Below are 27,669 nucleotides of genomic sequence, written 5' to 3'. Positions count from 1 at the left end.
ATTTGAAAATTTGAAATATAGGCCTCCCTCTTATACAGGCCTCCTCCTAATACAAGCCTGGTACCCGCTACAGTTGAAACAAATACAAGCCGGGGTTACTATTAGAGGAATTACGGTATATCTTTTCATGACCTGCTTGGGGGTCTGGACCACCAGGTTGAGGACTGCTGCTATAGAGCACAGTCTTCTCGACAAGCGGAGGCAGCTTCGAATTTGAATGGCCTGAATAAGCCTGTGACATCGGCCTGAATGAGCCTGTGACATCGGCCTGAATGAGCCTGTGACATCGGCCTGAATGAGCCTGTGACATCGGCCTGAATGAGCCTGTGACATCAGCCTGAATGAGCCTGTGACATCAGCCTGAATGAGCCTGTGACATCAGCCTGAATGAGCCTGTGACATCGGCCTGAATGAGCCTGGGATATCAGCCTGAATGAGCCTGTGACATCGGCCTGAATGAGCCTGTGACATCAGCCTAAATGAGCCTGTGACATCAGCCTGAATGAGCCTGTGACATCAGCCTGAATGAGCCTGTGACATCAGCCTGAATGAGCCTGGGATATCAGCCTGAATGAGCCTGTGACATCAGCCTAAATGAGCCTGTGACATCAGCCTGAATGAGCCTGTGACATCGGCCTGAATGAGCCTGGGATATCAGCCTGAATGAGCCTGTGACATCGGCCTGAATGAGCCTGGGATATCAGCCTGAATGAGCCTGTGACATCGGCCTGAATGAGCCTGGGATATCAGCCTGAATGAGCCTGTGACATCAGCCTGAATGAGCCTGTGACATCAGCCTGAATGAGCCTGTGACATCGGCCTGAATGAGCCTGGGATATCAGCCTGAATGAGCCTGTGATATCAGCCTGAATGAGCCTGGGATATCAGCCTGAATGAGCCTGTGATATCAGCTTACTTGGCAAGGAACACACTGAAACAGAACATGGTCTATTTTCCTCACAAACCCTTTTCCTTTTCAACTGTCAGGGCTAAAAACAAAGAATTATGCCAATCGTCAAAAATACCTAAATAGTCACTAACTGCCAACACCTTGCCAGCTTGCTCGAGTCGTCTCTTTCTATGGACAACAACAAGGCACAGTTCCTAGAGGGTTTTGGACAGAGCCAACACATGTATCATAGAATTCATCATCATATTGACCTTGTGCTTTTCTTTAGGAAGATAGGCGGCCACAAAGGCACTCTTGTCATCATCATCAAAAATGTCATCATGGTGTAAACTGCCATTGTGGAATCAGTAAACATGGTGAGCAGGCAGGTGTTGTGGAACTGCAATGAACCAATGGGAAGAGAGATGACAGCCTCCTAGATCTGACATTATTCATCACAGTCCTCAGCTTTGAATCAATGCCTTTCCACAGAATATTTAGAATGTTCATTTGTCCTCCATGTTGGGAAGAAAGAACGGTCGTCTTGTGTTGACATATGAGACATACATCAACAAACATGTTAAAATGTTGTCATATTACTTGATCTAGTAAACAAGTCACAGTGGAACAATAATATTACACTTTTCCAGTGTTTTACCTGCTCTACCACTGTGCGTAAATTAGGCATTTTCTACCAATGGTTACAGGCAGCCATGCTGGAAAAAAGAGACACAAATGTTCTGAGCAAGGTCTCTATGACTCTATCTAATCTAAATAATGACTTTAGATTAGGAGGCGGCTATCTGTTTTTCCAGCAGGTACCATTCCAGCATCCTGAGAGGATGGGAGGTTCTTTAGGAAGGACATTTCGCTTTATGACCAGAAACAGGAATTGGACTAGTGTAGGTTTGTGTTATATGTGTGAGTTAGTATGAGGTATTAAAACACAACAACAACAACAACAACAACAACAACAACAACAACAACAACAACGACGACGATGACAACAACAGCAACAACAGATTAAGGTACAGAGAGAACCAGTTGAATTCATTCCTCTTTGGAGCTTCGGGACAGCCAGCTGATTTAAAAAAACATTCATATTGGAGGGAAGGTCCACAATACAAAAATGGACAGTCATAAAATACAACGTGAGGCTTGTAGGCCACCGTAGCTCAACGTTGTGATGGAGGAAGGCGGTGTAGCTCGTCCATCGTGGGAAAGATTGCACTTTGATATTCATAAAACAACACAGAGCTCCCGGATTCTGTCTCAGGTCAGTTCAGTCCAGACACTCTCCCAACACGGTGTCCGGCAGAGATGAGCTGACCCCGACTCAGTGAGCGGTTCAGCGCGATATGACGGAGCTGATCGAGTTGTAGGAGGTGCCCCCATTACAAGTGGGACCGTAGCCATTAGTGGCCCCCACACTGCCACCACCGCCCAGCACCTCTGCATTGACCCGGAAAACGGGCGAGGCCTTGAGCAGGAAGTCGGCAGCATCGCGACGCCCTAGCTCCCTCAGCTTAAGCAAAAGCACGCCCACTGTGCTGTCTGGCCGCCCGCTCCACTCTTGCAGCAAGGCTGCCGTGGGGCTGGGCGGAATGGGGCTTCCCTCGGGTAAGTTCCGCTCTGCCTCCGAGTCCAGGCCCTCAGGGGTGCCGTTGGGCGTCCCTGGGATGCTGTATTTGGCCACCAGCTCCGTCAGCCCCAGGTTCATGGCTAGGAGACACCAGTCCTTCCCCAGGGCATCCGGCGGGTCCAGCATGCGACACAGCTTCCTCCGGGCCAGCAGGCAGACGTCCGAGATGTGGACGTCCATGCCCAGACTGCCCTGCTGGTAGACCTCGGCACAGCCGAACGCCAGGATGCTGCTGAAGCTCTCCCGGTACCCGCCCATGGTGTTGGTGAGCGAGTTCTCTCGCTGGACCTGAGCCCGGAAGAAGTCTTTGGGCTGGTAGATCATGATGGGGCTGTGGTGCTCCCGCAGCTGCTGTGGGCTCAGGTAGTACTTGGCGGTCAGCAGGCCTGGCAGCGTGGAGGCCAGCAGGTTCTCTGTGATGCTGCAGACGGTGTCCAGCAGGGCGTAGCACTTGGCCCGCTCAGTGTCCTGCCCGCGCACCTGGATCTCCACCCCTTGGCCGTGGTTGACCAGCAGCACCATGGCCTCGGCACCCGCCTGGCTCACCTTGGCGCCATTGGTCCACAGGCGGATGTCTCCGTCGACCTCATCTCCCGCGTCCTCCCGCTCCGTCTTCTGCTGATGGTGGCTCCAGCGACACAGGTTGACCTGCAGCTTGTGGAAGAGGCCGCACGGGAACGGGGTGAGGTGCTCGGCAGGGACGAGGCGCACGCCGCCGTAGATAAGTGACTCCTCCTCCTCCTCCTCGGTCCAGGAGCGGTGGAGGCCGCTGGTCTTGATGAGGGCGGGCACGTCCACCATGGCGGGGTTGGTGAGGTCGCGGGCGCACACATCCATGGCGTCCAGGATCTGGAGGAGCTCATCCACGTCGCTGTCGGGGGCCAGGGCTTGCATCTCCTCCAGCCGGTAGCGACCGCGGTAGTGGTGGATGGCCTTGGGGGTCTCTGCGGACAGGAGACGTGCCAGAATTCCGCTGCATAGCCACCGAGGCTCCAGCAACACGACATCCTGTACCGTCTCACTTTGCATGATGTTGATCTGGAGAGGGACAGATGGAGAGGGAAAGAAGGAAAGAGAGTTTTATAAAGGAGTTCTTCATGGGAACAACAAGAGATTCAAGAGAGGGATTCAAGAGATTTATTTGTCACATACACATCCAGACATGTAGTGAAATGAAGGTGACCATGCCCGCCTTGATTGTGCAAAAATACAATAAGTTAGGATAATAAAAATAGACATGATAAAGTAATAAGAATAAAATACAATACAATAAGCTAAGAGGCATTGTAACACACTATGTACAATAATATACAATATACAGTTATGTATTTTTAAAGTGACCTTTTTTGTAGTGTGTTTGTGTGTGAGAGAGTGCAAGTGAGGATGTGTGTGTGTGTGTTCATGTGTGCTTGCAGGCAAGTTGGAACTTTAAATCGGCAGGGGGTGCGGCCTTTCTGAGATTTTTTTTTTCAGAACGCCGTGAGAGGAACGTTTTGTTTAGAATGGGTTTGAAATAAGTTATTTCTAATGACCCTTTAACTGAAAATGACATGAGATGTGAGGCAAACGAGAAGAACATAATAATTGTTTTATTTTGACTTTTCAAGCCTGAAGAAATAAAAACAAACAAACCTCACTTGAACTTCTGAATACCTCACTTGGCTCCATCTCCAAGTCTGTATGACAAATTTCTATATATGGGTTAGCTTCAATGTTAGATTGAATGCATCTCCTACAACGACTCTGTCGCGCCAAAATTAAGACGTTACACAGCTGATACCAATTGTATTATCAATGCACGGCTAATTAAGTGTTTTATATTACATCGGTCCGCGACCCGATGGTTGGGGACCTCTGCTCCGTTATGCACAAGTTTACAGACTTTCGGAGTGCGTATATTATTCAATGAGACTGCCAGCCAGCTTTTGCTCGACGGAGAAATACAATTTCAATTGTGATGAGAGAAGATCATCTCCCGATTCAGATACAATTGAACACAAACGGTTCCAAAGATATTAATGTTTTGCGGCAAATGTTCACCCCGCAATGGATTTTGGTGCGTCTATGAACACTATGAATTGAAAATGGGGGACCCTGATGTAAACAAGACAAACATCTTTCTCTGGTCTGCATCCCCTTAACAATTGTGTGTATTGAGCCATACTGTATTGTACCCATTCTGCAATCTGTTAAATACAGTTTTCATTCATTCATTCTCATCTCCTCATCTGTGCGTCTCCTCTCCGACACCCGAGACAGGGAGCACTGTCCGCCAGTGGCCACTCCCCTCAGACGCAACTGTAGCATTTCACACAGCGAGGAAAATAATACAGTCGGGCAATCTAACAAGAATTAACGTATTTACAAGTGTGCCAGTGTAATGGTGAAGTCAAGTGCTTTGAGCAGGATAAACTTATAACTTATATTATATATATGTTACAGTATATAAAAATACCATTTTAACTTTTGTGCAGTAACTGAAGCTGCCACTAGGGGGTGCTGCCGCTCCCCCCGCACCCCCTGTTCCAACGTGCCTGTGTGCTTGTGTGTGGAGAGATCAGTGTTCAGTGTTTTGATGGCCTGGGGGCGTGAATACTTTGGGCAGCCGAAGAGTGCTTCCGCGTTGCCCTGATTGGCCGACGCCCGCCTACCCCCGTTTCGCCCTACGCCGGTAACATGCGCATTCGATTCCCATCAACACATAGGTTAATAGGTTTTGTCGTCACTACATTGACGCGATTCCGCCAACACATAGGTAATATTAATAGGTTTTGCTATGCATAGAATAACAGAACAGATCGACAGGTGGTGACAAAGCACTTTATGCATTCGTCACTACATTGACGTGATTCCCATCAACCACTACATTGACGTGATTCCCATCAACACATAGGTAATATTAATAGGTTTTGTCGTCACTACATTGACGCGATTCCGCCAACACATAGGTAATATTAATAGGTTTTGCTATGCATAGAATAACAGAACAGATCGACAGGTGGTGACAAAGCACTTTATGCATTCGTCACTACATTGACGTGATTCCCATCAACACATAGGTTAATAGGTTTTGTCGTCACTACATTGACGCGATTCCGCCAACACATAGGTAATATTAATAGGTTTTGCTATGCATAGAATAACAGAACAGATCGACAGGTGGTGACAAAGCACTGGGCATTTATTTAAAAAACATACATACCCTAACCACATAACAGATATTTAAAAGGTAATTAACAGGCATGTTCTGCAACATATATCCACTCTTGAACAATGAAAAACTCCTTTTTCTCCTATTTACAAATTCCTGAGAGAGAGAACTGCACCCTGAGAGAGAACTGCACCCTGAGAGAGGGAACTGAGAGAGGGAACTGCACCCTGAGATAGGGAACTGCGCCGCGAGAGAGGGAACTGCACCCTGAGGCTACGTTTAGACGGAGAGAGTCTGAACAGAAACCGCAAAAGTCGTCTTACGGTTTCACTTTTAATTTTGCGTTTAGACGAGCGTTTTGGGATGGAATTCTCCGTGCAGACGAGGCTGTAACAACTCGAGACAACGGAGCCCCGCTGTCATACGATTGGCGCATATGTCACATGACGTGCTGTGAAGACCCGCCCTACTCTGCCTCTGATTCGCAGACTGTGGGTGGGGAATGTGATTGGACCAAAGCAGAGTCACTCACAGACAGTGGGTCCAGTCACGCCGCGGGACAGATTCTTGTGTATTTAAAAGTACTGCCAATGTAGCCTTCAGGTGATCGCCATGGATAGAATCAGACATGCTTTATTTGCTTCTAGGCTACTGGCGCATGCCTGTGATGTAAGCAGTACACGCGACGAGAGCCTTGACGACCCTTTCGTCATCGTTTTATGCGGTTTGACAGTTTAGATGAGAGCGCAAAGGTTTAGCGTTTCTAGGAATTCCACCCTGGAAGGTGGTCTCACTTTTTTACGGTTTCACCCCGTAAAAACGCTGTTTCCGTATAAACGAAAGGCACATCCGAAAAAATATTTTTGCGGATTCACCTGCTAGCGTTTCCGTCTAAACAGGGCCTGAGAGAGTGTATCGTTTGTCTTGTTTCATGTAAAAAAAGAGAAAATAAAAAAGATTTGTTCCAAAAAAAAAAAAACAATGAAAAACTCCTTTTTCTCCTATTTACAAATAAGAGCCGCGGTAATTAACAGGCATATTCTGCAACATATATCCACTCTTGAACAATGAAAAACTCCTTTTTCTCCTATTTACAAATACCGTATTAGGTATTATCTGATGCAGCGTTGCTAATATGGCGTGTTCTGTGATTAACCAGGGCGATTACCAGCGTTGCTAATATGGCGTGTTCTGTGATTAACCAGGGCGGCGTATTAACCTGGGGGAGCCTCATGTGCATGCGCGGCGTAGCATGCAAACGAGCACCTGAACGAGTGTAGAGCTAGTATTCACGAAGGAGGGCGCTGGCCAATCGCGGCATCGCGGAAGCACTTTTCGGCTGCCCAAAGTATTCACGCGGCCTGGGGGAAGAAGCTGAGTCTGAGTCTCTCTGTTCTTGCAGCATGTATGCAGTAGGGCTGCACGATTTTGGGAAATAATCTAATTGCGATTTTTCTGACCGATATTGCGATTGCGATAAAATTTGTGATTATAATATATATTTTTTAAGCAGCCCCACAGAGGTTTATTGTAAAATGCGGCTTGCATCTGGCCTACGCGGTGGGTCTTTTCAGGACACAGAGCCTGAAAATGTTTCTTTTTACCTGGGAATCGATACCGGTACCCAACGGTACCTTTTTTTCTGTACTTTACTTTCCCTCTCTGAAGTCTAAACTTCACAACACACTTAAAACCGCTTACCTCCCTCTCCCAAACCGATCTTGTATCTCAATGGGACTTCCTGGTTAAATAATTTAAAGGGGAACTATTTTACTATATCTTTCACTATTTGGGCACGTTTACACAATTCCTGTGAGTCTATGGAACACCTCTGTAATATATATATTTTTTTTATTCATTGTTTTGTATTTCTAATCAAGTCCTCAAAAACAGCATTTTTCTACCTCAAGATCTCGAGCTGTTTTGAGCCTGGGCTCCTAAACCACTGCGCCGGGCCTGCTGAGCGTCGTGTTCGCCTGAACATTAACATGCAGCAGCGACTATATGACATCACATATAGGCACATTTTCAAACGACTCAGTTCAGTGAGGGTGAATATTGTGAGAGGAGAATTGGAAGAATGCGCCAATATGAGAATTTTGAGACATAGATCATATTAATATAAGTTCACATAGCTAGGAAACAATGCTAAACACTCAAAAAGGCCATTTATAAGATAGTTCCCCTTTAAAAAATTTTTTTTTTAAATAATTGCGATATTTTCTCTTTTTCAATTTGATAATTGCATCATTCCAAATCGCGATTTCGATTTAAAAACGATTAATCGTGCAGCCCTAGTATGCGGAGGCGCTTGCCTGACCGCAGCAGCTTGAACAGGCTATTGTTGGGGTGGTGAGGGTCCTTCATTATTCTGCAGGCTCTGGATTTGCACCTCCTGTTGTACAAGTCCTGCAGGGGTGGTAGTGCAATAACCGTAGTCCATTCTGCTGAGCCTTCCTGTCCTGGGCAGTGCAGTTGCCAAATCAGGCAGTGATGTTCCCAGTCAGGATGCTCTCCACAGCCCCAGAGTAGAAGGACTGGAGTATCTTCCCTGACACTTTGAATTTCCTGAGTTGTCTCAGGTGGTAGAGGCACTGCTTCGCCTTTTTAAACAGTGTCTGTGTGTTGTCCACAAATAACATTCTATACTATGTTTTATTACAGTAATGTAAGTGTGTGAGTTGAAGTGCTTAGCTTTGTCAGCTTCAGGCCACAGGCATTCTAGTCAACAACCAGAGCAACAACAACATGTTCCCGATAAGGAGTCATCAAAGACAATGATTGTTAACACATGGAGAGGTTGAGGTTATTGACTATATTCATCAAGTAGCACACAGTGACCCCTAGTGGTAGGAGATGTATATTGCTGCTGGGTAAAAACCTTCTACTGTGATTTTCCACCATTGTAGCCACCCAGTGGAAATCAAACTATATCTATCTATCTATCTAGGTTAGGGGTCTCAAACTCAATTTACCTGGGGGCCGCTGGAGGTAGAGTCTGGGTGAGGCTGGGCCGCATCAAATATTCCACAAAAAAAGAGTTTCAAGTATTCCAAAAAAAAAGTACAACTGATCCAATCTTCTCAATATTTAGCAATAATATTTCAGAACATGAACAGTTATTCAGAACATGAACGGTTCTTCAGAACATAGGCTTCTCAGTGGTGTCAGTGGACTCATCCACATGCAGCTATGGAAATGCACTGTGCATCTTTTTTTATTCTATCACAAAGCTGTTTAATCAAATCACCAGCCAGTATTTCAGTTATTCTGGTTGCTGTGCGATCTGAGGGGGATTTGCTTTTGTTTGCCTTCAAACATGGTCTCCATCACTTCAGTCATACATTATTTTATTATGTATGCATCAGAGAATGGCTTCTTGTGTTTAGCCAACACCCATGCCACTCATGGTTGCTTTTTCTCGTTGTGACATAGATTTAACAATAATTCTGCTTACAGCTTGATATGATGATTTCATTCCATTTATTTGTGTGGTTCTTAGCACTGAATTTTGAGGGAAGGTTGCATCAAAATAACTGTTTTGTTTCGTAGTGGCGTTTCAAATTGCCACTCTTCACAAGAGCTACCGTTTCTTGGCATATTAGTCACATTGGTTTGGTGCTGGACTCAGGATGAATGCATATTTTTCAGTCCATTCACCTTTGAATTGCAGTCGACTTTTCTTTTACTGGCCATCTTTGAAGATCCCATATTTTTCTGCTGCCTGCCTGCTGGCGAAACTAGCTACATTTATCTCACGGAGATAAAACTGTTAAATGTATTATTATTATGTGCGCCCTTACTCATTTGTGTTCTACAGAGGGCGATGTAGTATGTCCAGTACGTGACGTCACTGACGTCTCCTTCGCATTCGTGTCCCGGTCTATTATTTGTTATTGATTGTTGTTGATATTGTTGTGGAAATATATTATCATGTTCTTATATATCTGTGTGGAGATATCATGTTATACAGCTTGAGTTTCAATATGACCAGATTGACTGGTTAATGTGTGTATGTCTCTTTAAGATCACTCTGACATCCTACCAGTCATAACAAAGTTGTTGTTTGCTTCCAGTTACTGAGAAACCATTTTGTGTACCTTCGTCATCATATCTGATATAATATGTTACGTCTGACAACTGTGTATTTAACATATGTCTGAACAGAACTCTTGGTCAGTTCATGGCCAGACGCTACTGTGTGAACATGTGTCTCTGACTGTGGGCTGAACTTTCATTGTGGCCACGGTGAAATAAACTTTTCTATTATTAATAATGACTCAGAATGATTAATGTAAACGGCTCATCGTTTGTCCTTTAATAATTCCCATTACAGATGGCGACGAGAGATGTTTTTTTTTTTAACCGATGGGTGTCGAGGTCGGCCGCCAAGCAGACTTTGCAGAAGGGAAATTCCGGGGGAGCGCTGCCCTGTCAAGGAGGCTCCTCCGTGCAGCCTCCGTGCGGCCTCCGCTTGGCTGTCACCTCCGGCATGAACCTTGGGGACGCGTGATAAGGAACACTCGGTGAGCTGTTGACATTCTGATTTCTGTTTAAAACATTTTTGTTTTTAAATTTATAATTAGAGGTCTAAACTAGAACATGGTGCCGGTCAGAGCTATTTTTTAAATGTATATTACTATGTGCTCTGCAGTGGTTATTTTTTCATTGTATTGGTGTATTACTGTGCTTGGTAGACTGGCGATGGTTTTTTCTATAGTTTCTCAATCTTGGTACGTCCCGAATGTATTAGGCTCGTGCCTTATAGACGGGGTGCGGGGGCCTACCATGAGTATAATAAAATATGTTGAGTTCAAGTCTGCATCCCGAAGAAGAGGGGTGGGGGTTTTTTGGGCTTCAAAATTATATATAGCGCTAGTTTCGCTCTGCAGGCTCTGTATTTGGCTTTTTCACATAGGGGCAGGAATTGGACTGTGCTGTGGGATTGTAAATGAGGGCTGTTAGTAGAGGGAGATAGCTGTGTTTAAGGGTGATCCTGAGAGAGGATTTGTTTTGGGGTTTTAAAGGGCCCTTTGGAACGCTGTGAATAGGTGATCCTGCCGTAAAGGGAAAAAGAGTCAGTATGTTCCACAGGGGTTGATTATCTTTAGAACTAGGGTATAAGGGTACTTTCTCATGGGGTCATGGACAGGGGAGGCAGTGCTCTGAGGGTTAATTCCATTTTTGTTTGTCTGTACTATAAGGTTTTTTTCTCACAAGAGGCGGGAACGCGGGACTGTGAGTCGGGAGAATTTACCTATGTTTTTCAGACCTACCGTCATTTGCCATTCAGTCTGTTTTGACCTGTTCAGTACTTGCATGTTTAGTAGCTGCTAGCAACGGCGATCATCTAATTTCATGTGACCTGCAGAAATCATTATGACCTGTTTGCCGACGACTCTTAGAGACGTTGTTTTTTGTTGTCATGACTTAGGGAATCTGCCCTGCTCGTTGGAGCTGAAGTTGAGGTACTATAGAATGTCCTAACTTCAAGCCTGGAGTGGACCCTTTCTACCGTTTTAGTGTGTAACTGTCTATAATGTGTGATAACGGGCAAATGTTTTTTAAGTGTGGCTGAGAGAGAGAAAAGAAAAAAAAAAAAAAAAGAGATTGGAATAGTGAGATATACAGCCAGCCACTCACATCTTTCCTTTGTCTCTTCTCTCCCACATACACCTATGTATGTACCCCTCTCCTTTGTAGTTTCTCAGGGGGGGGTCCTCCATCTGTGTGCCAAACCAATGCCCGCCGGCCCTACTACTGCCCAGTGAGAGGAAGCTGTGCCCGGAGAGGTATATGCCAGCCTGCTCTGGCCTGCAGCTGGACACGACGACGCAGCTATGAGCTACATCAGACACTGCCCAACAGCTGACCACAGCTGGGCCATCACTGGCCTAATCATTGGTCGAAGATAAAGAACTAAGAGACAGTTCAATCCTAACTGCGATTCATCAACAAGCTTTTAACGTCGGAGGATAAGACAGTTAGCCTGTTTTCAGTTGTGAAAACGAACCAGGGGCAGTGCGAGAGAACAGACCATCTGCAACGACGAGGGAACCATCAGACTGGATCGGCCCGGGGGTGTTTGGTGGCGGAGATGGGGGGACCTGCCTGAGATTCAACAACTGATTAAGAGGCAAGTCTGACCCACATCACATTACATTATCTCAGAAATTTTGTTTTGGGAACACTGCCTCTGCATTATGTTTCATTAATTTTGCAAGTTTGTTTTGGTTTGTGCCATCTCTTTGCTCTGGGGAGTAGCAGCCTTGAGTCTCTCCTCTGCGGGGGGAATTGTTATTGTTCTGCAAAATACTTTCCTGGGTTTTGTTGTGTTCTTTCCAGCCTGGTGGTTGGTGATATCTGTATTCTGCACCCTTGACCGCCCAGAGCCTGGACACTGTGTTGTGAAATCCCGACCATCCAGACAGGGGTTTTGCCGGAGACCACCTGTTTACCTGTCATCCGTCATCATTCATTGATGTGTGGATTTCGTTCTCCCTCTAGTGACTGTTTTTTAGATAATAAAAATAGTTTGTGCTGAGTTTTGATTATTTGTGTTATTTTTGGTTTACGGTTGATAATATTTTTTGTTGTCTTTATGAAGTGATAATGATTGATTATTATCAGAGGAGGGAACTGTCGTGGAAATATATTATCATGTTCTTATATATCTGTGTGGAGATATCATGTTATACAGCTTGAGTTTCAATATGACCAGATTGACTGGTTAATGTGTGTATGTCTCTTTAAGATCACTCTGACATCCTACCAGTCATAACAAAGTTGTTGTTTGCTTCCAGTTACTGAGAAACCATTTTGTTTACCTTCGTCATCATATCTGATATAATATGTTACGTCTGACAACTATGTATTTAACATATGTCTGAACAGAACTCTTGGTCAGTTCATGGCCAGACGCTACTGTGTGAACATGTGTCTCTGTCTGTGGGCTGAACTTTCATTGTGGCCACGGTGAAATAAACTTTTCTATTATTAATAATGACTCAGAATGATTAATGTAAACGGCTCATCGTTTGTCCTTTAATATTTCCCATTACAATATATATATATAGCGGCACCACGACCGCATTTCGCCCCGCCTGAGAAATAAATATGCCTACGAGGCTAAAGATGATCTGAGTCAACAGAGTTCCATTCAATCGCCACCACAACGCACTCCGTTTAACAAAAACTGGGAGCGAGGCTACTGTAGATGCGTTGTCAACTCTCTGCTCTGACTCGGACTGAAAGAGACGACACGCATTCCGTGAAGACCCGCCCTACTCTGCCTCTGATTAGCAGACTGTGGGTGGGGGGGAGAAACTCTGACGGGACGCTGAATGTGATTGGACCAGACCCGTACACAGACAGACAGTGGCAGTGCAGCCGGACATGCAGAGCACTGCTCGCAGAGGAGATAGCGAGGATGCATTTGCCTTCCACTTTACTTGATATCACTCCGGAATCACGTTTCAACCAAGTCACTAACGTAACGTTGCTGTCATGAGCCTGCGCTATGATAGCCTACAAGTGATCAAATAAATAAAACTTCTAACTCGCGCAACGACTCGGCAACAAGTTGCGCGCGGGCCGCACTAACACTAAACGTTGATATCAAGTAGGGGGCCGCAAAATATCATCCCGCGGGCCGCAATTGGCCCGCGGGCCGCGAGTTTGAGACCCCTGATCTAGGTCGTCCTCGGACGGGCCCTCCATCGGTGCTTCCAGTCATCCCGATCCTCCATGCATCTGGCTAGCTCGCCGGTGCATTCTGTTCCCGCATCTCTCCTGAGTACGTCCACGTAGGTTAATGTGGGACGTCCTCGTGATCGATGCCCGTGTGTTGGTTCCCACAGCACAAGTTTGCTGGTTGGCAGCTCATGGTGTCTCTGGCAGTGACCTGCCAGCCTCATTCTCCTGACTGCCACTTTATCGCTCACCTTTAGCACCCCCCCATACAAGTTTGCATTAGTGACATGCTCATCCCTGTTGATGTTGAGCACCACACGCATCATTCTGGTGTAGCACCCATCCAAGGACTTCTGCAGGGCGGGCTTCAAGGTCCAGCATTCACTGCCATACAAAAGGACAGACTCAACTGTTGCATGAAAGAAGTTGAGCTTGATTTGACGGGGGAGGATGGATTTCCACACACTGGTCATGCCGTTCAGAGCCCTCCACGCAAGCGCCTTCCTCCCTTTAAGGTCTTGCTCGGACGAGTTGACCCTCAAGCCCAGGTATTTGAAATCACCGACTTCCTTTAGAGCAGAGCCTCCTGTTGTCCTTAGAGAGAAAATCTACTACTGCAGCCTATAACTATGAAGTATTGCAGCCAATCTGTATTGTGTAGGTTTGTAGTGGCCACTCACAAGCAGGACAAGTAAGATCTTAAATTATAATTCACATGTTGCTAGCCCATGTTGTTGGACTACTTTACCCATAAACCCTAGCGGGGTGATGGCGTGACTTAACACAATCTGTGCCAAAAACGAGTTAACTCGTTATTGCCCGCCATGCGTTCGTTTCGTTTATTCGCTATATCTATTCATAATTCATAGCTGCAGCCTCTGGTATACCCTTCAGACCCTGAAGACGTGCTTCATGTATGCACAACGAGATATAATAATGATAATCTAGCGTTGATTTCAGGATGATTAGATAATCAGCCGAAAAATTTCAACGTGATGACTGGATTACACTAAAATGCCTTTTTCTCGTATTTTTCCTGGAATTACTCAAAAGCACCCAAACCATACTCTATTCAAAATGGTATATATGAAATGTACGGATGAAAAAACAATGTGTTTTGGGCATGTTGACTGCTCAATAAATATGAGCTACTTGATCTTAACACTTTGGACACCAACAACGAGTATACTCGTTATTACCCGCCATGCGTTGTGCGCCAACAACGAGGGATTTCGGGCGAGTTACACTCCACGCCAAACCGGAAGTGGCGCTGGGTTTCCATTAGAAAAAATTGTTGCCGGTCTCCGTGTCCTGCAAGATTTCAATCTACCGGACAAATGGGATCAATTCCGGTCAGAGTTTATTGAGCTTAAAAACAATTGATAGGCAGGCTATATAAAGAATGACATCCTCAAAGCATGTAGATTTATAATATTTTAACTTAAAACTAGGCTACTTTTGCGTATACAGCCATTATATTCCAAATCAAATAATTCCCGAGACTCCGTGCTGCTGCTGACTTTAAATCAAATAGGTGTATCTGGGCAGTCGGCCCGACATTAGCAGCAGTGTGTTATAATCACATTTTATGAGCTAACGAATTCTGTTATATTGGACATTTGTATGAATTATATCAAGCGAATAACTGAGAAATTTGGCAGAGAGAGACGGCAACATTATCGTGAAATATAAACATTGCGTGATGACTATTATATCTCTGCCTCCCAGTCCCAACGAAGAACATACCAATAGTATGCAACTGCAGAGCCGCAGAGCCAGCGGCACTCTCAGGTCCGGTCTGGGGACCGCTCAGCAGCGCCACCCACCCAACAGCTGAATTGCCAATGGTTGAATTGGAGTATTGCACTGTGCACGCACAACTGTCAGCTCTGCGGCTCTGCAGTTGCATGCTTCTCGCAAATCTAGCTCCCGCTGCCAAACCAAATGAATCTCGACATCGCTTCACCAATAGTCGTTATCAGAACACTACACACATATCATAATAGAACACACATCGTTGTCATTATTAGACCTGCTTGGTGAAGCAACAATGAAACAAATGTAACTATTTTAATACAATTCAAATTGTGCTTAGAGGGAATTATTTTCACCGGACATTATGACCGGAGAGATTTAAATATGTCGGACTTCAACAGATTTTGCCGGTCAAAAACCGGTAATTACCGGACAACGGAAACCCTGGCTGGGTGCATCAGGGAAATTCCTCCGCCAGAGATATATTGTAACATGGGTCTAGATACACAATCGATTGTATTGGGATCGCTTTCGAAACGCAATAATCAATATGATTTCGGCGTTTATTGCGTCATACAAACTGGAAATGGATCTAGCAGATCGACGTCAAATAATTGGAATATTTTTCCTCCAGTCTCATCGCCGAACAGTGGCGTCGCGTGGGTAAAATAACAGAGGATGCCAAAAAAAAGTTTATAATTATTAATTTCTTTTTATATTTAAGCCAAATAATATTGTGACTAAATAAAAATGCACACTAAATAAAAATACACATTTCAAGTGTAAACAATAGATACAGCTATAGCTACTATAGTCCATGGGCCAGACCAGATATCGGCAGTGTTGTACTAGTTACTGAAAAATAGTAATTCAGAGACTGTAAACAAACACGCTCACAGCCTAGGCTAAAACACCAGGTTACATGGAGATGGAGCTACCATTAGCCGTTAGCTAGCCTAGGCTAAAACACCAGCTTACATGGAGAGGGAGCTACCGTTAGCTAGTCTAGGCTAAAACACCAGGTTACATGGAGAGGGAGCTAACGTTAGCCGTTAGCTAGCCTAGGCTAAAACACCAGGTTACATGGAGGAGGGAGCTACCGTTAGCTGTTAGCTAGCCTAGGCTAAAACACCAGGTTACATGGAGGAGGGAGCTAACGTTAGCCGTTAGCTAGCCTAGGCTAAAACACCAGGTTACATGGAGGAGGGAGCTACCGTTATCCGTTAGCTAGCCTAGGCTAAAACACCGGGTTACATGGAGGAGGGAGCTACCGTTAGCCGTTAGCTAGCCTAGGCTAAAACACCAGGTTACATGGAGAAGGGAGCTACCGTTAGCCGTTAGCTAGCCTAGGCTAAACCACCGGGTTACAAGGGAGGAGGGAGCTACCGTTAGCCGTTAGCTAGCCTAGGCAGTCACCATGTACATTATGGCTCGGCGGCCACACAAATAATAACAGTATTACACTCTGACAACGTTAGTTAGCTTACCTGGTCAATGTAGTGCTTGTTGTATGCTTCATTGCATTGTAAGGCTGTCCCCGAACCCTGTTTTTATGGTTCGAACGTTGGCCAGGGTTTATCGAACGAACGTTCGAACGTTCGTTTAAATTTCTTTATTAAATTTTTTTTAATAAAATTTTTTTTAATAACATTTTTTTTTTTAATAATACAATTTTTTTTTTGTATTATTATAGATCCTATGGAGGGCGGCATTGCATAGTCTATTGGTGAAAAACATGTTTACAGTGGTGGCTGTTCATGTAAACATGTAATTAAACAAATAGATGGGAGGCCGAGTCTGTCTAAAGTGAACTTGATTGATCCATGTTGGCAGACTACACAATTCTGTGTGTGTGATATCTAGTTATTATGTTGAGTCAAAATACGTTTGTTGGCCAGCCGTCTGGTGGTCATCGGTTATCGTAATCTTACATTTAAATTAAATGTTTGCTCATGCATATCTTTGGACACCTCTAGCTGATAAACCAATCAGGATACAGAAACGGGAAGTACGGACCCCAAAATTGTCAACAAGAACAACGGAGAATCTGACTGGAACGCTAGCTGGATTATACATCGCAACATGAGACAGTAAATACTATTGTAATAAAACGTTCAAAACTATGTTCAATTTGTGTATTGTTTTGTTACTATAAGATTGTATTTCGCACTGTATTAAGCCATTCCGAGTCACAGATGAGCTTTAGATGGTTAACGTGATATTAACTTCTATCTATCCGACCTAAATACTATTGTAATAAAACGTTCAAAACTATGTTCAACTTGTGTTTTGTTTCTTACTATAAGATTGTATTTCGCACTGTATTAAGCCATACCGACGTCACAGATGAGCTTGCTAGCCATTAGATTGTTAACGTGATATTAACGTTAGATCTATGACCACAATTTGATTCCAAGTTTTTACATACCTCACTTTGTTGGTCTCTCACGAAAGTCTCTCTCTGGACTGCAAATATACCGTCTCATAAATATACTCTTCCAATATATAAATATACATATAAATATATTGTTTTAGATGCTGTTGTCACTATGAATTACAAATGGGGGACCCTGATGTAAACAAGACAAACGTCTTTCTCTGGTCTGCATCCCCTTAACAATTGTTTGATACTTTTCTGGACTCTTTGTATCATAAACAGTACTGTATTTGCAAATCTGGTATGTCATAATTAAATGTATAGATGTAGCAGTAGGCCTACTGTATCTGTATGTCATGTATGTCATATATGTTATGATGAATTGAAAATGGGGGACCCTGATGTAAACAAGATGAAAGTCTTTCTCTGGTCTGCATCCCCTTAACAATTGTGTGTATTGAGCTGTACTGTATTGTACCCATTCTGCAATCTGTTAATACAGTTTTCAATTAATGTCAGACGTACGTCCTCTCCATAAAAAAAACTATTGAATTGCTCAGAACTTTTAATTATGTCCCCAATAGGACATAATAATATTAATATTATACCCCAGTTTGACACAATAAACACAGAATGAATGCCCCCCCCCCCCCCCCCCCCCATAAAAACATACTGCCAAATTACCCCCATGGGTGTTGAAGGCACTGTACCACCACAAGTCAGGAATTGAGAAAAAGAAAATGCAACTTCAGCCTCACGCTGCTCCAACTTTCTTCCAGCATCGTGATATTGTAATATTCTTACATCCACTTGGACCATGAACAAACAAAAAAGGTGTTGAGAAAGACAGCGAACACTACAGAAAGGAGGAACTTGGGGATTGAATGGAGAAATTAAGTAAGAGATGTAAAGATTATGCATTACAATTGATGATTAATCAACAATAATGGAAAACCAAACTATTCTTGCTCTTTACCATTTTTTGTTTTTCTTCCCTTCCACCCTCATCTCCAAAACAGTTGGCGTGAACAAATAATACTAGAGACAGAATGAGTTTTGCTTCTTTTTTTGGTTTTTCTTTTAATCAGTGAAATATATTCCCATCCATATCCCCAACTTTGTGATTTTTACATACTGATCAGACGGAGGCAGAATAGCCTGCACATACATCAATGCATCTCTTGTAAGATATGAATTGCGGCATACATTTTCCCAGACATGGTGCTGTTGGCGTCAAGCACAGGAGGTGAGGGGTGGATTGTCACCACCTGTTTAGCTAGGGCAGAGCGCATGTAGAGGGCATAGAAGAACCAGACGAGGCTGAAGATGCACAGGCCGATGGAGATGTTGATGAACACTTTGCCCATGTCAACCTTCTTCTTCTTCTCCTTGCGGTGCAAGGCAGCAGGATTCTCCTCTTTCCTCTGGAGGGGAGCAGCTTCACCGGTCACCACCCTCTTCCTCTGCCTTCCCATCCTGCCCACTGGAGCTGAGTGGAGAAGTGCAGAAGAGAAGATGTTTAGGTTCAAAGGGACAGTCAATGGCATGCTTGAGGAAGACCGGTAAGGTCGAAACGTTGCATCTACTGCCTTTTTTGTTTATTAAAATCACCTTGGAACTACAAGTGAGTTGCGAGCCCTGCTTTGTTCTTATGTACTACTGTTTTTACAGTTTGGCTCAGCACCAACAAACGGAGGATGTGCGTTATTTATTTTTTCTGACTGTTCAAATAAATAACATGTTATTTTCACACTTGTTATTGTGTTATAAATGTTGATTGATTGATTGAAAACGTTATTAACAGATTGCAGAATGGGTACAGTACAGTACAGCTCAATACACACAATTGTTAAGGGGATGCAGACCAGAGAAAGACTTTCATCTTGTTTACATCAGGGTCCCCCATTTTCAATTCATCATAACATATATGACATACATGACATACAGATACAGTAGGCCTACTGCTACATCTATACATTTAATTATGACATACCAGATTTGCAAATACAGTACTGTTTATGATACAAAGAGTCCAGAAAAGTATCAAACAATTGTTAAGGGGATGCAGACCAGAGAAAGACGTTTGTCTTGTTTACATCAGGGCCCCCCATTTGTAATTCATAGTGACAACAGCATCTAAAACAATATATTTATATGTATATTTATATATATTGGAAGAGTATATTTATGAGACAGTATATTTTGTACATATGTAACGGTTGTGACAACGTCAAATTTCTAACGTCACAGGCAACAACACAGACCGCTATTACCATAGTGTAACACACAGCAAGAATGTGAAACAAGTTACTATTATTAGTATTGGGTTAGAGTTGTTTGATTTACACTAACGTAATGTTAGATTGCTATCTGAGAAAGTTAAAATGCTAACGCAACGTTAGTCTTTGTGAGCTGGCTACAACATTTTCCAATGTGTAATCGGACGTCAAAACGGACTACATATAAACTGCTGAGGACTCATAACTTCCTATCACGTTTGAATAATGCTGTAAAGTTAAGTAAAAATGCATTTCAATAGTAATAGTAATGAATTGAGAGCTTACCGAATGCAGAGCTATCCAGTGTTGTGAACAGACGAGTAGCAATATTTACTTCCTGGTTCCAGGGCTTGAAGAATGTCATTGGGAGAAATCAAGTCACCTGACGTTGTAACGCGTTTTGATTGGTTCCGCAGCAACGCCCCTTTTCACAAACGTAGGTAGTTTTTATCTTATCAACACATTAATTTCATAAAGATATGACCCAAAAACCGTTGCCAACAAACGGAAATGTGTTATTATAGTATATTATGTAGTTCATATTACAATAACATATACTCTGTAAAACCAGATCAATCATTTCATTAACGGAAGCCTCTAGAGACCTTCGGCCCACCGTCTAAAAGCACTCAGAAGAAAATAAACAAGCTACTGCATCAAAGTTACTACTTATGATAAACAATAGTATAGCCCTTGCACACCGCAGTCACGTAAGGGGCTAGATAAACAAAGGCATTCGTTTTGTGGCATTAACGTTATATAGTTAGTGTTACACGTTCAATAACATCAGCATATTATTTACCCAAACATAGCAAGTAGCAAGCATTACACGTCCTTCCGTTGCTCATAAGAGCCCCGAGTTGTACCCATTCTGCAGTCTGTTAATAAAGTTTTCAATCAGACACATGTATAAAAAGGCTTTGTTTTATTATAACATTCGTTGCAGTAAAATCATTATGCCTCGTTTGGTCATCCTCATCTACGTTCTCGGCGGGGAGCTAACGTATTAGCTACGGTAAGTCTGTTGTGCTTCTCGCAAGCAGATCAATGGCAGCATTGCCGGAAGTAAATAATAAACGCTTGCCGATTGGTGGTAACAGCAGAGGCGGGTGCAAGCAGTGTGACGTAATTGGCAGAATCGCCTGTCAATCAAAATTGTTCTATTGCATTGGTTGAGAGCTCTGGTTGAGACAATAGTATCCAGCTACAGCCCGGCAGACCATACTGGTTGAGCCGAGCGCCGCGGGGGACGCGCCTCTTCACATCGCCTCAACCCCGTGCGCCTCCTTTATAATTTTTTCACCGAACGTTCGAACCCATTAATTAAAGTCCGAATGTCAGCGTAACGAACGAACGTTCGGGCTCAGCCTTATTGCATTGTTAATAAAGTTTTCAATCAATGAAAACAATGCCGTTTGTTTAGACTCCTTCCTTCTCCTTCCTCGAAGACGTTTGGTCACATTTGCTTTTAATGTGATTTGATTGGCCACTTATGGCCAGGCGCGAAGCGTCCTCGCACACATAGGCTACGGAAAGAAAATCACGCTACCTAGTTCTAACCAAGCTGGGCGTTTGATCTTTTTCCGTAGCCTATGTTTGCGATGAATAAACAAAAAACGGCCTAGCGTCCTGACCTCCTTCCCAGCTTTATGGAAGCAAATGAGTGACAGAAGTATTTGAATTTGATCAGACACCGAATTTATAGCATTGAAAATAATTACTTTGAAAACATGTATCTGAATTTTTTCAGACACCGAATTTATAGCATTGAAAATAATTACTTTGAAAACATGTATCTGAATTTTTTTGCTCAGAATTTACCTATGTGAAATACAAATTCAGTGTTTAAAATTCAATGTAAAAAATTTGATGCATAATTGCGGTGGATAAAATTCAATGTAAAAAAATTCGATGCATAATTGCGGTGTATAGATTTCGATGTAAAAAAACATCATCCGGGGTACCCAGACAGGATAAGCAATCGAGCCTGGATGCAATCGAACTGACTTCTGGCCTATCACTGCACGGCTTTGTCAGTCATGTGATCACACCAACCCGGGAGAACGATGGCGGTATATATACATACGGTGGGGAGAGAATATATACATACGGTGGGGAGGAGACTGTACATTAGGAGGGGGTGGGTGGCTGGCAGAAGACTGCAGACTGAGTCAGTGAGTATGGACCACAGACAGTGACAGTGTTAGGGAGAAAATTATTATAACACAGATGAAAAATAATGATTTTTTTTATTATTGTAAACTATAAAAAAATATATACCGTACTTTTCGCACTATAAGCCGCACCTGAATATAAGCCGCAGCAGCTAAATTGAATGATGTGTACATATTAGAGGTGGGCATAGATTAATTTTTTTAATCTAGATTAATCTATCTGCAATCCTGGATTTAATCTAGATTAATCTAGATTAAAATGGCTAAAAAAAAAAAAAAAAAACCTGCCGAAGGCATTCAAAATATGTGTGTTCTACCCAAATAATGACCAGAAGTAAGTCCTTACTTTTTCTTTCCTCATGTTTCTCAGGCCAGGTGGCCCATTACACCATGAGCCCATCTCCCGTTTCCAAAATGCATTACAGACTGTTTGAAAAAGCTGTTTTGCTATGATAATTGGTAATGAAATATCAAAATAATGTTCAATAAGATGTACTTGTGTTTAATAAGTTGTTTTATTCAGAAGTGAACACAAATACATAATATTACCAGTACAGTACAGTATCTAGCACACTCTCAGGAGCAAAACAGAAAGAATCATTTCAAACTTGAACTATGTGACATGGCTTGAATCAACTGCTCCAGTGGAGTTGCTCAGTGGCCAATGGTGTCAACTGTGGTTGTACTGGGCAGCTCCCAGGTGTGAATGGAAAAGAACATCTGTGCTCAGCGAACCTACCCTGGGTAAATAAAGGTAGAAAAAGAAAAAAAAAAAAAAATGTTTAGCTTAATGCGTTAATTATATTATCGCGCGATACTAGTATAGCGTTAACGCAGCACGTTAACGCCGTTAACGGCCCAGCTCTAGTACATATATAAGCCGCACTGGACTATAAGCCGCAGGTGTTTTAATGTTTAATTACCATATGTAATTAGCATTGGGACACAATACTGTCGGACAAATAACAATAATTAACTCATTTACAAGTTGTATTAAGTTTAGCAAATAAGGGAACAGATAAATAACATTTCAATGCAGTCAAAAAAGCAATATTTAGATTTTTACATTTTCGGGTTTGGTCACGTGAGTCACATATAAGCCGCACCGTTATATAAGCCGCAGGGTCGAAAAATGGGGAAAAAAGTTGCGGCTTATAGTCCGAAAATTACGGTATATACTTTTTTTTATTTATTTTTTTACTGTTCATATTTTTGGGAAAGCTTGGCTTCCCTTGGCTTCCATGAATATTCGCCACTGCCGCCGAGCGGTAAGAGGAATCTAATGTTATTTTCAGCTTGATTGTCCATTTCTTTGTTTGCAATCAGTCTGATCAACGTATCAACTAGGGCTGACCTTCGAAGCTTTTTTTGGCAATCGAAGCTTCAGGGGCGAGCTTCGATTTGAATAAAATAAATAAAAAAAAATAAATAAAAAAAATTAACCCTTTATCTGCCAGAGATTATTCTGATCTTAATCCACTCTCGACCACCACTGCAAGTCTATGGAGATGTTCCCCTTCTTTGCAGGGCTATAACTTTTTAAATTGTATTGCTAAATTGACATTACTATGGCCCATTCAACATCAAGTATCTATCGTTTAGGATGTAGCAACCTTCTACTTTTTCATTCACACATTCATACTAAAATATGGTCTAAAGTATAAATATGTTTTTATCGTTTTCTGCAGCATTCCATAGAACGTGAGTTATAGCCATAAATACATATATTAGATCATCAAATGTAGTTTGATACCGATTGACGTCAGATAAAAAATTTCAATTGTACAAGGTCCTAAACGTCATGCCTCATCATCTGCTGGTGACCGGAGGGGGGGGGGGGTTTATAAGTCCGTGGCCGACGTTAAATCATTTATGTAGTATGGGTGATATGTTGATCAGAGCAGTTTGTATGTATAATAATAATCAAACACGCTGAAACTCAGCGCAGCTTCCTCGTAGCGTTGGGCGATCAGCGTGGAGCAGAAAGTTCGCTATTATGAGATGTCGATCTAGTTCAGGGGTGGCCAACCCGCGGCGGCTCTTTGCCCGTCAATGTGCGGCTCTTCCATCCATAAAAAAAATAAAATAATTTTTTTTTTTTAACTTTTTTTATGTCACTCATTCCATAAGAAGGTAGAATAAACATTTAATTTTTTTTTAAATGGTCCATTTGCATGTTCTTGGTATCTGAATCTAGGGACATATATGGATCAGTGTCAGAAATAGTGTGTCTGTTACTAGGCTTGAGTAAATTGTAATGAACCAAAGGAGAATATCAATTCTATTTAAAAAAATAAATTATCTTTGACTGTGAATAACACCATGCTAAAATTGACCAGACCTGAAAAATCTAAGCAAATGAATAAAGGGAAGATGATTAAACAGAAGGTTTTGTAGATACAGTACTGAATTCTGCCATCTTTTTTATAATGTAAATTTCTTCACCATTTTTCATCGTATTGCAACACCGTTTTTTGCAAGACGTTCACAGAAAGGTAGAGAAACTAACTGTGTTCTGTTTTATGGCAATAACGTTCAGGTTTGTGGGAGATAATCCCAAAAAATAAGAGAAATAAAAAAGTTAATCCAGAAGTCAGATGATTGACAGGGGCTGGTGTGAGCTGGGTAGGGTAGTTTTTCGAAATTCGAAAGCCCTGAGTCTCTTCCTTCAAAAGACTACACTCACTTCCTGTGCCACTTCCTCCTGTCAATATGCGCCGGTTTCCGACTCAATGCCCTGAGATTTCTATAATCTTATATTTCACTAATAACAGTTGAAATAATTGGTAAACAAACGTAATGCTGAAAATATACATATACATATACATATATAGATCTCAAGTCTCCGTGGGTGAAATATGATTGCCATGACAGATTTTTGAAATATTGATCTCAAAGACGCTGTACGACGTCATTGGCAGATTACGCATGGCGAGGAATGACGTCTAAAGTCGTCCTTGGCGATTAAAGGGTTAATTATAATATATATATTTTTTTATCTTATGTTGTGGGACTTGTACAGCACTTTGGTAAACTTTGTTGTTTTTAAATGTGCTCTATAAATAAAGTGGATTGGATTAATTAATTAAGTAGCCCCTTTCGTAACTGTGATGCAGCCAACAAGGTTTCACTCGGCTGCGCTGCCTGGGTGCAGTGGGGCTGCTCTCACAACCAACGACATGACATTACATAATTATGTTGCAACCTTCGTCTATCAAGCAAACAATTATATTATATTTAATTTATAATTTATAATTATATCAGACAATGCACCTACAAAAGCAGATGATTACAATTAAATGAGCCAACTTGGTAACACATTAGTCATAGCAGCATAGGCATAGCCTTATTAATATTTTGTGTGGCGTCGCCGTCGTGTACAACGATACTTACGTTTTTTAGGTGATTTGACAAAGTTGTTGTAGAGTTGTGATATGCCATTTTCTTCTGGCATATCTGGCACTCGGCTTTTGGGGCATTGTCTTTGCATATTTTAAAGTGTAACCACACGTCTGATCACTTCTTCGTCGACATGTCTGCTGCACATGTCCTTGTTGTTTTCAACACAGATAATCTCCACGTGCTTGTTGTAGAGAGGTGGAGTCGAGGCGCCGCTTACTTTCGTTTAATTGGAATGGAGGCGGGAAGGCGCCGCTTACTTTCGTTTCATTGGAATGGAGGCGGGAAGGCGCCGCTTACTTTTGTTTCATTGGAATGGAGGCGCAAGATTTTGGAGGCAAAAAAATAATTATATATTTTTTTTATTTTACTTCGATTTATTTTTAATGTTCGAAGCTCATGCCATCGAACAAAGCTTCGAAACTTCGAAGTATTTAAGACAGCCCTAGTATCAACCCATACTAAATAAAGCCGTCACTGACGATCAAGTAATTATAGACGACCCCGCCCCCCTTTCCTTCACGCATGATGAAGCATAATGTATACCGATCATATACATTTGAATTATTTAAAGGGGAACTATTTTACTATTTCTTTCACTATTTGGGCATTTTTACACAATTCCTGTGAGTTTATGGAACACCTCTGTAATGTTTTATTTTTTTTAATTCATTGTTTTGTATTTCTAATCAAGTTCTCAAAAACAGCATTTTTCTACCTCAAGATCTTAAGCCGTTTTGAGCCTGGGCTCCAACCACTGTGGGAACTGTGTGGTGTGTGTGTGAGTCTCAGCAGATTATCATGCAGCTGAGTCTCTCTGACATCACAAATCAGCACATTTTCAGATGACTCAGTTCAGTGAGGGTGAATATTGTGAGAGGAGAATTGGAAGAATGCGCCAATATGAGAATTAGAGACATAGATCATATTAATATAAGTCCACATAGCTAGGAAACAATGCTAAACACTGAAAAAGGCCATTTATAAGATAGTTCCCCTTTAATATAGCGTGTATAGGAAAGAAACGCCAATCGATAATCTATCATATGCGTCGGGGCCTATAACTCGCGTTTTAGGAATGACTCTAGAAAACCTTAAAAACATACTTTTATATTCACGACGGTATTAACACAACAATGTATGAATGAAAAAATATAACTTTCCCACATCCGGAACGATAGATACCCGATGTTGAATGGGCCATAGTAATGTCGATATAGCTATAATATTTAAAAAGTTATAGCCCTGCAAAGAAGGTAAACATCTCCATAGGCTTACAGCGCTGGCAGACTGGGCACAAAGATGGGCATACTGCGTGGCAGACAATGTGTTAAGATCGCAAAACGTATCACATTGCTTTTATTCCCTGTGACGCCCAGTTCAAGTTTCTTTATTATTTGTCACAATAAAATACAGATATTTTACGATGAAATGCTTGTTTCTGTATGAGCTCTGAGTGTGCTTCATACAGTAAAAAAAAGTAAGTAAAAAAGTAAGTAAAGAGGAATATTCAATATACACAATACAGAGTAAAATGAGTAACAGTGAGGTACAATGCAGAAATGAGGTACAACACTTAGGGTAAGGTGCAAATTCAAATGAAATCTCCGGCTCCGCCCATAAGCACTTTGAGTGACAGTCAGTCCACACTGTGTGTGTGAGTGTGAGTGAGTGAGTGAGTGAGTGAGTGAGTGAGTGAGTGAGTGAGTGAGTGAGTGAGAGAGTGAGTGAGTGAGTGAGTGAGAGAGTGAGTGAGTGAGTGTGAGAGTGAGTGAGTGAGTGAGTGAGTGAGTGAGTGAGTGAGTGAGTGAGTGAGTGAGTGAGTGAGTGAGTGAGTGAGTGAGTGAGTGAGTGAGTGAGTGAGTGAGTGAGTGAGTGAGTGAGTGAGTGAGTGAGTGAGTGAGTGAGTGAGTGAGTGAGTGAGTGAGTGAGTGAGTGAGTGAGTGAGTGAGTGAGTGAGTGAGTGAGTGAGTGAGTGAGTGAGTGAGTGAGTGAGTGAGTGAGTGAGTGAGTGAGTGAGTGAGTGAGTGAGTGAGTGAGTGAGTGAGTGAGTGAGTGAGTGAGTGAGTGAGTGAGTGAGTGAGTGAGTGAGTGAGTGAGTGAGTGAGTGAGTGAGTGAGTGAGTGAGTGAGTGAGTGAGTGAGTGAGTGAGTGAGTGAGTGAGTGAGTGAGTGAGTGAGTGAGTGAGTGAGTGAGTGAGTGAGTGAGTGAGTGAGTGAGTGAGTGAGTGAGTGAGTGAGTGAGTGAGTGAGTGAGTGAGTGAGTGAGTGAGTGAGTGAGTGAGTGAGTGAGTGAGTGAGTGAGTGAGTGA

At 42.6% G+C, this 27,669-nt stretch overlaps 1 protein-coding gene across 2 annotated transcripts in view; it reads right to left on the bottom strand.

The window, feature by feature from the left end:
- Positions 1 to 709: 709 nt before the first annotated feature.
- The window catches only part of dapk1 (death-associated protein kinase 1), a 297,329-nt gene continuing 270,369 nt past the window's right edge, over positions 710 to 27,669 (bottom strand). For both annotated transcript variants that reach the window (XM_084338233.1, XM_084338234.1), the window contains one exon: positions 710 to 3,569. In XM_084338233.1, coding sequence (XP_084194359.1) covers positions 2,238 to 3,569 — 1,332 coding nt within the window. In that variant the 3' untranslated portion in view covers positions 710 to 2,237. The remainder of the gene's footprint in view (positions 3,570 to 27,669) is intronic.

Source organism: Notolepis coatsorum (genome assembly GCF_963971535.1).
Source record: "Notolepis coatsorum genome assembly, chromosome: 2".
Lineage (NCBI taxonomy): Eukaryota > Metazoa > Chordata > Actinopteri > Aulopiformes > Paralepididae > Notolepis > Notolepis coatsorum.
Note: the sequence above shows the minus strand (reverse complement) of the source record. Positions and strands in the feature narration are given on the sequence as shown.